Source organism: Mustela putorius, unplaced genomic scaffold (assembly GCF_011764305.1).
Source record: "Mustela putorius furo isolate JIRA1106 unplaced genomic scaffold, ASM1176430v1.1 tig00537350_pilon_pilon_pilon, whole genome shotgun sequence".
NCBI classification, from domain to species: Eukaryota; Metazoa; Chordata; class Mammalia; order Carnivora; family Mustelidae; genus Mustela; species Mustela putorius.
Genome location: NW_025422471.1, coordinates 20,979,308 through 20,993,248, shown reverse-complemented (window position 1 = coordinate 20,993,248; position 13,941 = coordinate 20,979,308). Strand labels below are relative to the sequence as shown.

At 40.9% G+C, this 13,941-nt stretch overlaps 1 protein-coding gene across 1 annotated transcript in view; it reads right to left on the bottom strand.

The window, feature by feature from the left end:
- The window catches only part of ACOT12 (acyl-CoA thioesterase 12), a 48,707-nt gene that overhangs the window by 25,296 nt on the left and 9,470 nt on the right, over positions 1 to 13,941 (bottom strand). The window contains exons 3-5 of the mRNA XM_045074540.1: positions 9,350 to 9,410; positions 7,117 to 7,218; positions 1,862 to 1,997 (exon numbers count right to left, since the gene is read on the bottom strand). Coding sequence (XP_044930475.1) covers positions 1,862 to 1,997; positions 7,117 to 7,218; positions 9,350 to 9,410 — 299 coding nt within the window. The remainder of the gene's footprint in view (positions 1 to 1,861; positions 1,998 to 7,116; positions 7,219 to 9,349; positions 9,411 to 13,941) is intronic.

Sequence of the window (13,941 nt, the reverse complement as noted above, 5' to 3'; positions counted from 1 at the left end):
AGACACCTTTGGAAAACTTTTCTTCCTGGTCAGAGGTCACCTGTGAGGTGGTCCCAGGACCATGATGGTGTCCTGGAGGGCAGAATGCAGGGCAGACCCACCGGGTCGCCCCTGCCTCTGCCATTCCTCTCTCCTCTGGAGTCGGTGTGTCCTCTTCTTCCTTCCTCTCTCTCAATATTCTCACCCTGATACTTTCTCATCTTCTTTCCTTCCTCCTCCTCTTCTTTTTTTTCCTTTTAAACAGATTTATCCCATTCCTATTTTATTATTGTATTTAAATTCAATTATCCAACACATAATGCATCATTAGTTTTGGATGTAATGTTCAATGATTCATTATTTGTGGTTAACACCCAGTGCTCATCGCATCGCGTGCCCTCCCTAAGGCCCATCACCCAGTTACCCCCCTCCCCACCCACCTCGCTTTCCACAACCCTCAGTTTATTTCCTAGAGTCAAAAGTCTCTCATGGTTTGTCTCTGTCTTTCTGATTTCTTCCCATTCAGTTTTCCCTCCCTGTCCTTGTGATCCTCTGTGCAATTCCTTATATTCCAAATATGATAATTATCTTTTTCTGGTGGACTTATTTCACTTAGCATAATCCCCTCCATTTCCATTAATGTCCATGTAAATGGTTAAGTATTCAGCCTTTCCTTCCTCTTCTACAGGGATCTGCTTTCGGAGCTCGGGGAAGATGGATCTTCTGTGAACTTCCTGGCCCCTCTGGCAGTGGTGAGCGGAGCGACTGGAGCTGGACCACTCCACTTCCAACCTCACCGCTTTGCTCTCCCCAGTAGGTCATCTCTCCTGGGGCTGCGGGAGATAGGGTCAGAAGAAGAGGAAGGGCAGGGGAGAGGCAAGGCAGCCCTCTTTTCCTTGCCATTCTGGCCCCACAAAGCCTCAGAGAGCCTGAGAGACCACAGCTGGAGAACTAAGATACTCTTCGGGCTGTCCATCTGAGGCTCGCCGGCCCTCCGCCTGTGCCTGCACGTGCCTCCTTTCCCCACGGCCGCGGGCTCCAGCCAGCACCTTCCTCCTCCTCTCTCTCGTGGCGCTCACGGCGTGTCGAGGACAGCCAGGTGACTGCCCTGTTCTGTGAATGGCGTAGCCAAGTCCGAGGACTGTCATCCTGGGTGCTCAGGCCTCTGCTGCCACTCTCTAAACTCTAAATATTTCTTTTCAAAGGTGCTAAAAACTGAAATCTGCTAGTTTGAAACTTTCTCTCTTTCAGATACACTAATTTTCCATACTTTGTACTTTGGTTAGAATAATAAATTATTCCACTTTGGAAAAAAAAAACACACACACACACAAAAAAACCCCAGGGTTACCAGGGAAGAGCCAGGAAACAGGAATAGAAACTTAGCACCTCTGTTCATAGCAAGAATAGCATCAGAGTGCTTCCTGTGACCCTTAGCAAGGGTCTTCATGGCTCCGTTTCCGTTTTCTCCTTTGTTGATATTATAACCAGCTCATCTGAAGTAATGAATGAGAGACTGCTTAGTAAATTGTGAAGCACCAGATGGATAGAGTGTGTTGTCATTCCTTCACTGGCTGATCACTACTGAACGCATTCTTACCAATAAGGACTGCCTGGTCCCCGACACCCTTCTTTCCTGTCTCTTCCTCTGGGGAACCCCCATTTAGAGAGGTCTTTGGTGTCGGTGGTTACATATTGAATTGGCCAGGCCCTTCCTTCTCCAGCCACTGAGTTTGTTGGGGTAAGATACCAAGCATCACCAGGGCCAAACTGTAATAATAAGGTGAAAAGAAGTGTGTTCGAAGAAAGGACCCTTTACTTGTCACAGTCATATAATTAAAGTTCCTGTAATTAAGGTCAGGAACCTATAAGGTTTACTGACCTTCAAACTTGCTATTTTCCTTCATCAAGTTCTTAAAGGTATCTTCATGATGTAATCGAACTTTCCTTCTCTCAGAAGCCAGATTATGTTCCATGTGATCTTGCTCAGTTAGAAGTGTGACTGGTTTTAAATCAATCTTGAAAAAGAAAAACATGTCTCTTTCATTACCTTGTTAAGTCATCAGAGGACGACATGAGTTTTGTAAAACAAATGATATGTTACATTGTTTTCTAACTCAAAGTAAATAGAGCATTTCTGGGTATTTTTACACATATTATTTGACTAAATTTATTTCTTACAATATTTTTAAACTAAAAAAGTCATTATAGGCTTAATTATTTCAATACACAATAAGATATGTGCTTTAAAGAGTTTTCTAAATATTATTTTTCCCTGATTTTTAAAATTTTCAAAAGAGCTACAAAATAAAAAAAGTTCTTCAAATTAATGAATGAGGTGGGGGGACTTTGAGATCATTGAATTCCTACCAAGAAATGTTTTCTGCTCCTTGCAAAATTAAAATCTCAAAGGGAGGGAATAAACACGTTCTAGAGAAAGCTCTCAAGTACTAAGAGCTAGTTCTAATTTGGAAATTTCATCACATGGTGAAAGCATTATCTAATAAGCAAACTATAAGAATCAAAAGGTCAGAACAAAGCTTTAACTGACCTCCAGAAACCTAAAAATCTGACGCAACACAACCAAGGGCTCAAGCTCTCCCATAAATACATGTCTGTTGACCTATATGCATAGGGAAGTCACCTTGAGGCTGGATGGGGATAATTCCATGCTCATTTCCAGGACACCTGAAGGCTGGTACTGACCCTTCACCAAGAAGGCGAAGCAGCCAGTGATTTATAATATGCTGCTTTCAAGTCTAAAACTCCCGTAGACTGCCTTGTCTAATTTGTTTAGGGATATACAGATGTGATAACTTATACTGGCTTAACTCCATAGCCTTGTTTTAGTTGTATGACCAGTGGGGTCAAAAAGTCTACCTGGTGAACTTGTGTCTTGGCTCTCCAATCTATAGATGGAGCCTATTTTGTATAACTGGAAAGGACTCTGAGAGTGAAAAACTGAGAGCTTCTCCCCAAAGGTCAGGAACAAGACAAGGATGTCTACCTTCACCACTTTTATTCAACATAAAAGTGGAATCTGGAAAGTCCTAGCCACAACAATTATACAACAAAAGGGAAAAGGGGGCATTTGAATTGGTAAGGAAGAAGTAAAATTTTCACTATCTGAAGGTGACATGATATAGAAAAAGAAATGATAAATAAATTCACTTAAGTCACAGGATACAAAATCAATGTACAGAAATCTGTTCCATTTCTATACACTAATAATGAAGCATCAGAGAATAAAATTAAGAAAATAGCCCTATTACAAATACACCAAAAACAGTATCTATGAATAAACCTGACCAAAGACATGAAAGACCTGTACTCTGAAAACTGTAAAATACTGATAAAAGAAATTCAAGACAATGCAAAGAAATGGAAAGACATTCCATGCTCATGGGTTGGAAGAACAAGTATTGCTAAAGTGTCTATAACATTCAAAACAATCTACATATTTAATGTAATTCTTACCAAAATGCCAACAGCATATTTTACAGAGCTAAAACAAACAATCCTAAGATTTGTGTGGAACCACAAAAGACCTCGAATATCCAAAGCAATCTTGAAAAAGAAAAACAAGGGGTCTGGCCTTGGCTCAGGTCATGATCCTGGGGTCTTGGGATAGAGCCCCGAGTCCGCTCCCTGCTTAGCAGGGAGCCTGCTTCTCCCTCTCCCTTTGTCCCTGCTTGTGTTCCCTCCCTAGCTGAATCTCTGCCAAATAAATAAATAAAATTTAAAAAGAAATAAGAAAAGAAAAACAAAACTGGAAGTATCACAAATCTGGATGGCAAGTCATATTACAAAGTGTTAGTAATTAAAACAGTATGGTACTGGCATAAAAACAGACACATAGATGAATGGAACGGAACAGTAAACCAAGATATAGACCCACAATTACATGGTCAATTAATTTTTGTCACAGGAGGAATAAATAAACTATAAGAAAAAGACAGTCTCTTCAACAAAGTGGTGGGAAAATTGGACCATCACATGTAAAAAATGAAATTGGACCCCTTTCTTTCATCATACAAAAAAATAAACTCAAAATGGATTAAAGACCTAAATGAGAGACCTGAAACCATAAAAATCCTTAAGGAAAGCACAAGCAGTAATTTCTCTGACATTGGCCATAGCAACATTTTTCTAGATATGTCTCCTGAGGCAAGGAAGTTAAAAAAAAAAAAAAACTATTAGGAGAACAACAAAATGAAAAGTTTCTGCAGAGCAACAAAAATAATTGTCAAAACTAAAAGACAACCTACTTAATGGCAGGAGATATTTGCAAATGCCATATCTGATACAGGTTTAGTATCCAAAATATAAGAAATGATACAACTCAACACCCAAAACCCAAACAATCCAATTTAAAAATGGGCAGAAAACATGAACAGATGTTTCTTCAAAGAAGACACAGAGATGGCCAACAGACATGTGAAAAGATGCTCAATATCACTAACTATGAAAATACGAATCAAAACCATAACGAGATACCACCTCACACCTGTCAGAACGGCTAAAACCAACACCATAAGAAACAACAGGTGCTGGCGAGTTTTTGGAGAAAGGGAACCCCTACTGCACTGCTGGTAGGAATGCAAACTGGTACAGTCACTCTGGAAGACAGTGTGGAGGTTCCTCAGAAAGTTAAATAGGGAACCAGCCCATGGTCCAATAATAGCACTATGAGGTATTTACCCCCAAAGTACAAAAAGACTAATTCAGAGGGATACAGACATACATTCACACATAGCCAAACTATGGAAACAGTCTCGGTGCCCACCGAGAGAGGAATGGATAAAGAAGATGTGGATGTGGTATATACACATACAATGGAATATTACTTGGCCATGAAGAATGCTCTCTTGTCATTGGCAACTACAGGCACAGGGCAGAGAGTATAATGCTAAGCAAAACAAGTCAGAGAAAGACAAATATCATAGGATCTCACTCATATGTGGAATTTAAGAAACAAAACAAATGAGAAAGCAAAAAAGAGAGACAAACCAAGAAACACTCTTAAATATGGAGAACAGACTGACAGGTCACCAGAGAGGAGGTGGGGGGGGGGAATGGGTGAAATAGGGGATGGGGATTAAAAAGAGCCTGTATCATGATGAAAATATAAATAGTTAAAAAAAAAAAAAAAAAAGGAAATGGACCCTGAGAACTATGCCTGGAAGCCTTGAACTTCTCTGCTGTTTATGCTTTCTTTCTCCTGCTATCCTATTTCTTTTTTTTTTTTTTAAGGTTTTATTTATTTATTTGACAGACAGAAATCACAAGTAGGCAGAGAGGCAGGCAGAGAGAGAGGAAGGGAAGCAGGCTCCCTGCTGAGCAGAGATCCTGATGTGAGGCTTGATCCCAGGACCCTGGGATCATGACCTGAGCTGAAAGCAGAGGCTTTAACCGGCTGAGCCATCCAGGCGCCCCATCTCCTGCTATCCTATTTCTTTTAGTTTTAGTGAAGCCCTGCATAAGCATCCGCTATGGAGTTTTGTGAGTCCTTCAGTGATCCAGACTGGGCAACTGACCAACTAAGCCTCATCACGATCTCATCCTGGAATAAACTCACTTTGAACAATGATGCAGCTTGGCCTGCTGTTTTAGACAGAACCACTGATTTTTCATGGCTTTCTTCGTGATGTGCCACTGAACAAGAATGGTACTAGCTGGAAAGTCTGGGAAAGGTGCTTTGCAATAAAGGTTACCTGAGCCAACCTACTGTGGCAGCACCGCAAGGCATCGACCGTCCAGAACCACTTTCGGAAAACAGTTCTTCAGGCTCAGCAGAGACTAGACTGAAGTGAGACTATTGTATTCTCAGTCCCTGAGGTCAGAATGAGAACAAGGAACAGGATGGAAAGGCAGGATCTTTTCTGTCACTTGCACTCACCCCCATATCCTCTCTTTCTCAAGGGTTTGGAGATTTTGGAAAGACAGGATGGTTTGCAAGACATCTCTCAATGTCCTAGATTTGAATGAACATAGGATACCTGGGGATGCTTTGTCAAAGTTCAGATCCCGAGTTCCTGCACTCGTGATTCTCATTCAGTAGAGCTGAGACACAGCCCAGAAAGCTGCATTTTAAATAATAGCTGATATGAACTTCAGTTTGAAAAAGAATGTCCTTGGGCACTGTGAATATGGCTTGTGGTGTATCTCATATGGGACAGGGAGTGGGAGATGTGTCCTGGGGCACAAAAGTCTGCAGGGACATCTACCACCCAGGCATAGGGCAGATTAACTCACACCCATCCATCTCTTTGCCTGCTGGCCCAGGTGAGGAGTAGCTTGGGAGTGAGTGCTGCTTTGCTGGGAACACAGAAAACATGGCTTTGTCCCAGCTCTAGAGTAGGAGACAGTCTGAGGAAGAAGGCTTTTGTAGAGTGAGAAGACCTCCTTGTCCCTTCGAAGTAGAACTAGGAGAAAGAAGCCACCGTGCCCACCTCTGGAGTGGTCCTTGCATTGAAAGATTTAAATTCCTAATTGGATGATTGCATTTAAAATTGCTTAGACTAAATGTGCATCCTCTCCCGGATACCCTGATCCCAAAAAGGAAAGCCAAGAAACCATAATGAGTAAATTCCCAGGAGACTACAGACAAGCTGCTCTTGGCCAATAGCCAGGCAAGCCCCCAGGGCACACGTATCAGAACAACATATTTATTCTAAGGCTGTTTTTATTCCATACTCCCTGAAGCTTCGTTCAGCCTTTCTGACATTCTTCCTTCAGGAAGAAACAGACAATTGGACCACAACACGCAACGGCTTACTACATCACTCTTGCTTTTAAGAAAAATTATTTTAACTCAATTTTGAGTTATGTAACCACAAAAGAAAAGAACAAAACCAGTGAACACTATTTTTGAGAAATGACAGACCCTTCAGATCATTTAAAACAGTATTTTTTTCCTTTTTTACCGACTGGCTATATCTATCTCCCTTTATCTAAAGTCCGTTAATACTCTCTTACCACACAGAATTATTTTACAGAAATAGGGGTGGATGACAAATCTTGGGAAAGCACATGTCACAGTAAGAAGAAAGGTCTTTTTGTCCATAATAATTCTGATGCAACCGTTAACATGTCCCTGAGTAACAAGCTAGACATTCCTTCACAGAGAAAATTTACCTTTTCTTCTCCAACTGGTTTGGCTACAAAGGTAGAGAAAGCCACACTGACAAGTTTCTCAATACCAGTCAACATGTCCTGGACTACGACCTTGATGCTGATCTAAAATGAAAAGAAAAATAAATCAGTAAACGTCCAGCCATCCAGATAACACACAAGATTGCAGCAATCAAGATTCCGTGATGTAATTCATCATTCTTTTGTTTTTGAATAAAATCAGCATTTTAATTTATTTTTAAGCAACACTGTTCACTCAGTGATGTTCCATAAAATTAAAAAGTAACTTTTTTTCTGATTATAGAAAAATACGTATTTACCATCTCCATGGTAACTTTGGTAAACATAAAAATAGATAAAAATGTAATCTCATTATCCAGAGCAAATATTATTAGCAATCCCACCACCCAGACTAATAATTACTGATGTTTAGGTGAATTTTCTTCCAGTTTTATGTATATGTATATAAAGACACACAGAAAGTCACATACTGCGTTCATAGTTTCATACTGTAATTTTAAAAACCGGCATTATCTGACAAGCATTTTCTAATCCCGTTGTTACTGAATATGCTTTTGAAAACAAGATACTCATGAACACCTTGTAGACTGTTGGAGAGATGGGCCACAACTTTTTAAAATCTTTAGTCTTTCGGTTTCATAACCAAGTCAACGTGGACAAAATGGCACCGTGTTATCTGTAGCTTTTTCCTGTGGAAACTTTAGCTTGTGTCCGAGAATAAAAGGAAGAGGACAGAGGAAAAGGAGCTGTTATCCATGTTTGGGTTGAATATAAAGAAGAGCACTAGCCCTCAGGAGAGAGGCCAAGCCCAGTGGCTACCGTGGGGCAAACGTCAGAGCTCACAGCTGAGAAAGCACCATCCTAACTGGTGCTGAGAGAGCTGGTTTTTTTGTTTTTTGTTTTTTAAGATTATTTATTTATTTATTTGACAGAGATCACAAGTAGGCAGAGAGAGAGGAGGAAGCAGGCTCCCTGCTGAGCAAAGAGCCCAATGTGGGGCTCGATCCCAAGACCCTGGGATCATGACCTGAGCAGAAGGCAGAGGCCTTAACCCACAGAGCCACCCAGGAACCCTGAGAGAGCTGTTTTTTAACACAAACATTTCTCTTCTGATTTCAAGTGTTTTGTGTCCTGTTCATATGGATACTAGGGTAAAGCCATCACCGTAGGGAAGGTTACTGCCAAACAGTTCTATTGAAGAGCAGTATGGGTTGATTGGTGTCCCCCACCAAATCCAGCACCTTATAATGTGACCTTACTTTGGAAGCAGGGTGGTTCAGATATAACTGGTTATGATGAGCCAGAGTAGAGAGGCTCCTGATCCCATGTGCTGATGTCCTTATAAAAAGGGGGAATTTGGATGCAGACACAAAACCATGGTGTTCTCATGGCAAAGAGGAAGGCAGAGATGGGGCTGATGGAGCAGGGCTCCAAAGGCATCAGCAAATCACCAGAAGCCCGGGGAGAGCCCTGAGCACATTCTCTTGCATAGTGCTCAGAAAGAGTCAACCCTACTGACACCTTGATTTAGGACTTCAAGCTTCTAGATCTGTGACATGATACATTTCTGTTGGTTAAGCCCCCTAGTCTGTGGGGACTCTGTTACTGTGGGCTCAACCAATAAATGTAATCCCTTCCTGTCTTCTGTGACCAGAGATCAAAGGGACTGGTACTAACCAACCTCAAAGTTGCAATATCAGATCCAGTAACTCCTTTCCTGCTACTCCTTTCCTGGACAGCGATTCCCAAAGCCTCTGAAAATGTTGCTATCACAACTATAATAAAGAAATCAAAACCAAGTGGATGTAGTAGAGAAATCTTCCAAACTTCCCTTCTCACTTCAGTTACTCTTCCTTTCAAAAACTAACTAATTATGGGGCTGGTTTCCAGGAGAAGGTGAAGAGACGGAGAACAAGGAGAGTCAGAATAATCAAGAAATAAAACCCATACTTTGCAAAGAACCAAGAGAGTGCCCTTCTCCCTTGTGCGTTTACTTTCTGTGTACCCTTCTCGTGCAAATAGTGCATGGCATCACACTGAATTTTGGTAGCAGAGTCGACTGGGAAACACAAGGCCCTTATTACTTACCTATAAACCTGACCACAGATTCAAGGACCTTCTGAAATTCAGAATCTCACTCCAAATTATTCCAGAACTCCTCCTCTGTCCTCTGAAGAGATGGGCACCCGTAGTCAGGAGAAATGAGGTCACTTACCTCCATGCTTGTGCTGAAAGCTCTGGTAACTTTTGCTTTGATGGTTATAACTTGTCCAACTCTAGTTAAAAAGAGAAGGAGGGACTTTAGTAATCCTAGCACAGCTCATCTCAGACTTAAATGATTCACCTAAATGGACGTGCCATAGAGCAGTCCCCTGTGTCATGCTGATAATGTTCATACATGAAACCTCGGGTTAATGATAACAGAAAAAGGCAGCTGTAAAAACAGACGCCAGTCACTGTAAGCCACCTGTGTGTTCGCTGACTACTTCTATTCAAACAGAAAAGGGCCTTTGCAAAACGGTGCGCAAAACGACTTCCAAAATCTGCAACAGATACTTGGATTATATCACAGCTGTTTCCTTGAGAGAAGTTAAAACAAACACACAAGCCAACCTGTACAATGATACTTATTTTTAAATGTTTGTTCACAAATAAATGGGATACAAATGAGCAAGCGGCCAACGGATCAGCTTCAACCAGGTTTACACGGACCCTCAGGACGGCCGGAGGATCCATTCGCTCTCCACGACTATAGGACTCCTGGTCATACCATCTGAAACTGTTTCAGACCTTTTGGGTTCTGGCTCCCCAGCTACCTCCTGTCCCCTTTACCTTAAGGGTCCACCCACTGTAAGCCTGCTCAATGTTTCCCCCTTGCTTTCAAAGTTAAACTACACTCTCCATTTTCTTCTTCTTACTCTTCTGTTTCAGAGGAAGAAAGCCAGGTCTCTTCCAGACCGCTTTCTGTACCTGTGCCCTTGACCCCCCCCCCCCATCCTGATCCATCCTCCCTCCCACCACCGGTTTAGCTCTCTTCTCTTTTCCTCAATCTCTGCCCCTTCCCTGACTTCTTAACAGTCTATGAAAATGCTCAAGGCTGCTTCTTTCTAAACATCTTTCTCTCAACCCTATTTTCTCTCACCATCTTTTCTCTTCTCCTAAGATACTGCTTTCTTTTTCTAACTCATGCATTTAGGAAATGTTTACTGAGTTACAACTAGTCCTGGCACTGAGCTAAGACCTCAGGATACAGTGGTGAGCAAGATAAGGTTGCTGACCGCAAGGAGACCAGTCTTCACCTGGGACACAGTCCATAGACAGATGAAGGGCAATGCTATGAAACTTCTTGAAAAAGAAAGGCTCGAGTAATACAAAAGCATCTATAAGAAGAGGCTAAGAAGAGGCTAATTCATGAATTAGCCTCTTCTTATAGATGCTTTTGTATCTTGGGATACAAAACTTGGGAAAGGAGTCAAAGGAGAGGTGACATTTGAGATGGGTCTTCAAAGAAGATGATTTTTCCAGGGGCCGAAGTGTGAGGGCTTCATTTCCCACTCACTTGTCAGCCCCTCAAATCTGGCTATTGCCTCCACATCTCACTTCTGATCCTTCCACAGTCACTTCCTAACAGCTAAATCCAACGTCTCACCTCATTTAATGCCTTTCTTCAGGAAGCTTTCTCTTCCCTTGCATTCCAAAACAGTGTTCTCTTTTCTATCTCGGTTTCCTTCACTGATTTCTCTTCCTTAACCCATCCCTTCAGTGTAGACATCTCCTAAATTTCTGTCCTTTGTCCTATTCTCACTTCACTTTCTCTCTAGAAGACCTTGTTCTTGTCCATGATCCTGTCATCTTTATACAAATGATTCTCAAACCTACATCTTTAGCCAGGACCTCATTCTTGAAACTCAGAGCCCTATTTCCAAATTTTTCTCAACAGATTCTACTAATAGTCATGGAGGCTCTACTAGTCTCAGTGTTAGCTACCTCCACACACACTACCCAATTTATCTTAATCCTCACATGGAGCACACACAAACCCAAATCAATTTTGTTTTTTCCCTTGTATATCTTCCTTGTAACCTTCCTAGCTCTGTTCAGTCAACTTTCTAGGACAGATTCACAGTAATAGTGCCAGGCAGAGTTAGAGTCCCTCTCCAAAGCTACAACAGTACTTTGTACTCATCAACTACTAAAATTTTATGCCTGTCAGTCACAGTTGAAGAGGGGGAAGCACAGGCCACTTTTGTCTCTTCTGTGAGCACTGTCCTGCCTTTAAAAGTAGGGAAATTCCAGGGGCACCTGGGTGGCTCAGTCGGTTGAGGGTCTGACTCTTGGTTTCAGCTCAGGTCATGAACTCAAGGTCATGGGGTCGAACCCCTTTTTGAGCCCCGTGTGGAACCCCATGCTCAGTGGGGAGTTTGCTTGGGATTCTCTCTCTCCTTCTCCCTCCTCTGCCCTTCCCTCGTGTGGTGTCTCTGTCTCTCTCTCACACAAATAACTCTCTTTTAAAAAATAAAAATAAATAAAGGTAAGGGAATTCCAAAGAATCTGGTTGTCCACCAAATGAAACTCTCAGTGCTGAATGTCAGGTGGATGGAATGACCAGAATTTCAACTCAAGAAAACCAGTTGCACAGCATGGCATTCAAGGTCTTCTGTTATCTGGCTCCAGTCTCTTGCTGGAGCCTCACCTCTCTGTAGACCAGGCTCTTCCCGAGCACTTTCTGCTCCTTCTCAGCCTCATGCTTGGATTCTTGCACATACCTCATTATGTGAAGTCCTTCTCCTATTCACCAGATGAAAATCTATACCTCGTTTGAGGCACACATTAAATGCCACCCCTCTCATTGATTCTACAGTCAAAACATGCACCTTTTTAAACTACCCCAGAAAATGGAGTTTCTATTTCACTCTAGGCCTGCATCCTGTCATGCTTTCTATTCTGATGATTATGTATCTGTCTGCCTCTCACCAGGCTTAGTGACTGCTATACTCCAAAATTGTACCATAATTATTCATATATCCTACAGAGGACAGAGTAGTACTTTTTGTATAGGCAATAAATATCTGAGAATTTTAAAAATATTGGATATTTTTAAATTGGATAACCAAATTATACGGTTTTCTATATGTAGCTTTCACTTCTCTCTTTTTATGGTTCAGGTCCTATGTTTTTTTTTAAAAAAAAAAAGGCCCCTTTCCATGATGTTAGTGGCCACAAATCCTTTCTGATTACAGAAACATAAAATTGTGCAAAATGGAGCAAAATGGCAACCCACATTTCACTAATGAGGTCATTAGTTAAGTCTAGTTTATAGAATTTAAGTTTAGAAAATATATAATAGATATTTTATCACAATACACCATTGGCATTCCTAAATTTAATAATGGTGCTTCTATCTAGTCTTAAACAAGTTTGGATTCATAGTAATTGTAATTTTATCGAGATACAAACCCATGTAATTTTTTTCTCCTTAGGGAAAAATCCCATTGCTAGTGTGTGAGCTTAGTCATTGGAACTTTATCTGCTTTTATAAGACTCTAGAATGTCCAGAGATCTAACAGTGACACTCCAGCTGCCTCTGAGAGCCACTGGGAAGTGTTCAATAAAAATTTAAAAAGTATTCAAAAAAACCCCACAGAAGTGGGTCAGGGAAAGCACTGGATTAAGCTTAAGAAGATCCAGGTCAAAGCACCCTCAATCCCTAGTTTTCTCAGAGCATTATGCCTCAGTTTCTCCTTGGTACAAAAAAGAAGGTTGGGCTGATCTATAAAGGTCTTGCCATGTCTGTGATTCTAATTCAAGCCAAATATTTCTTCTGTGTCCGTTTTGAAGAAATAATTTCTTCATGCACGTGATTTTATTAAACTTAATTTTGTTTGTCTCTAAATAAATAAATGTCAAATAGATAAATGTAAGAGTAAGCCTGGAGAGACAGGCTGAGCATCTTACTGGACAAGACTATTCAGGGCTTGAAAACCGTGGCAACTACCCCCATGGTCTTTGAGAACCACCCAAGACGAGAAACAGATGGCCTTCTCTCTTCCTTTTCCTTGTTAGTTATGTTCATGCCTTCAAGGATCAAGATATTCAGGGAAAAACAAAAACAAAAAACAGAGATACAAACATAAAATCCAAGAAATTAAGTAAAACCATACAATCCAATTTATTACAGGTATTAGAATAAACCCTTTGAAAAACAAATCATTCTTAATTCTGTCCCCTGGAAAAAACCTAGAAATACTGACCAACCCTTTATAAATGAGTACATTTTCTGCCCACATTGTGATCTCTACTTACTTTTTTTTTTTTTTACTATTTTTTTTTGAAGAAATGTACGACTCTAAGTTTTGTAAAAGGTGAGCCCACCCTGTCAAACCAGAAAGTAATGGAGTTACTGAATACTTCTAACTTTGGGGTTATGTCCAAAGAACTTAGGAACCAGATTGAAGAAGCTCCCACTCTTCAAAGACAAGGCAATTTGAGTATCCATAAGGATAACCACACCCAAACTGAAATGTATCAACTATGTTAAAGTCCATGAGCTTATGATGATATTATATAAAGGAAAAGAATTACGCCTGTCTTTCCCGGACAAACTTTGCTTAAGGATAGCCAAGTAATTAATGAGACAAATGGTCTCTCTAAGCAAATATTTGAGAAAATAAATGAAGACGAAATGATAGGGTTGGCATATCACCATTGTATCAGTAACTAATGAAATAATGTTCTAGGTAACACTCATCAGACATTATGTGCTCTTGATAAGAAATGGCTTTACCAAAACATCAAAACTTCATCAAA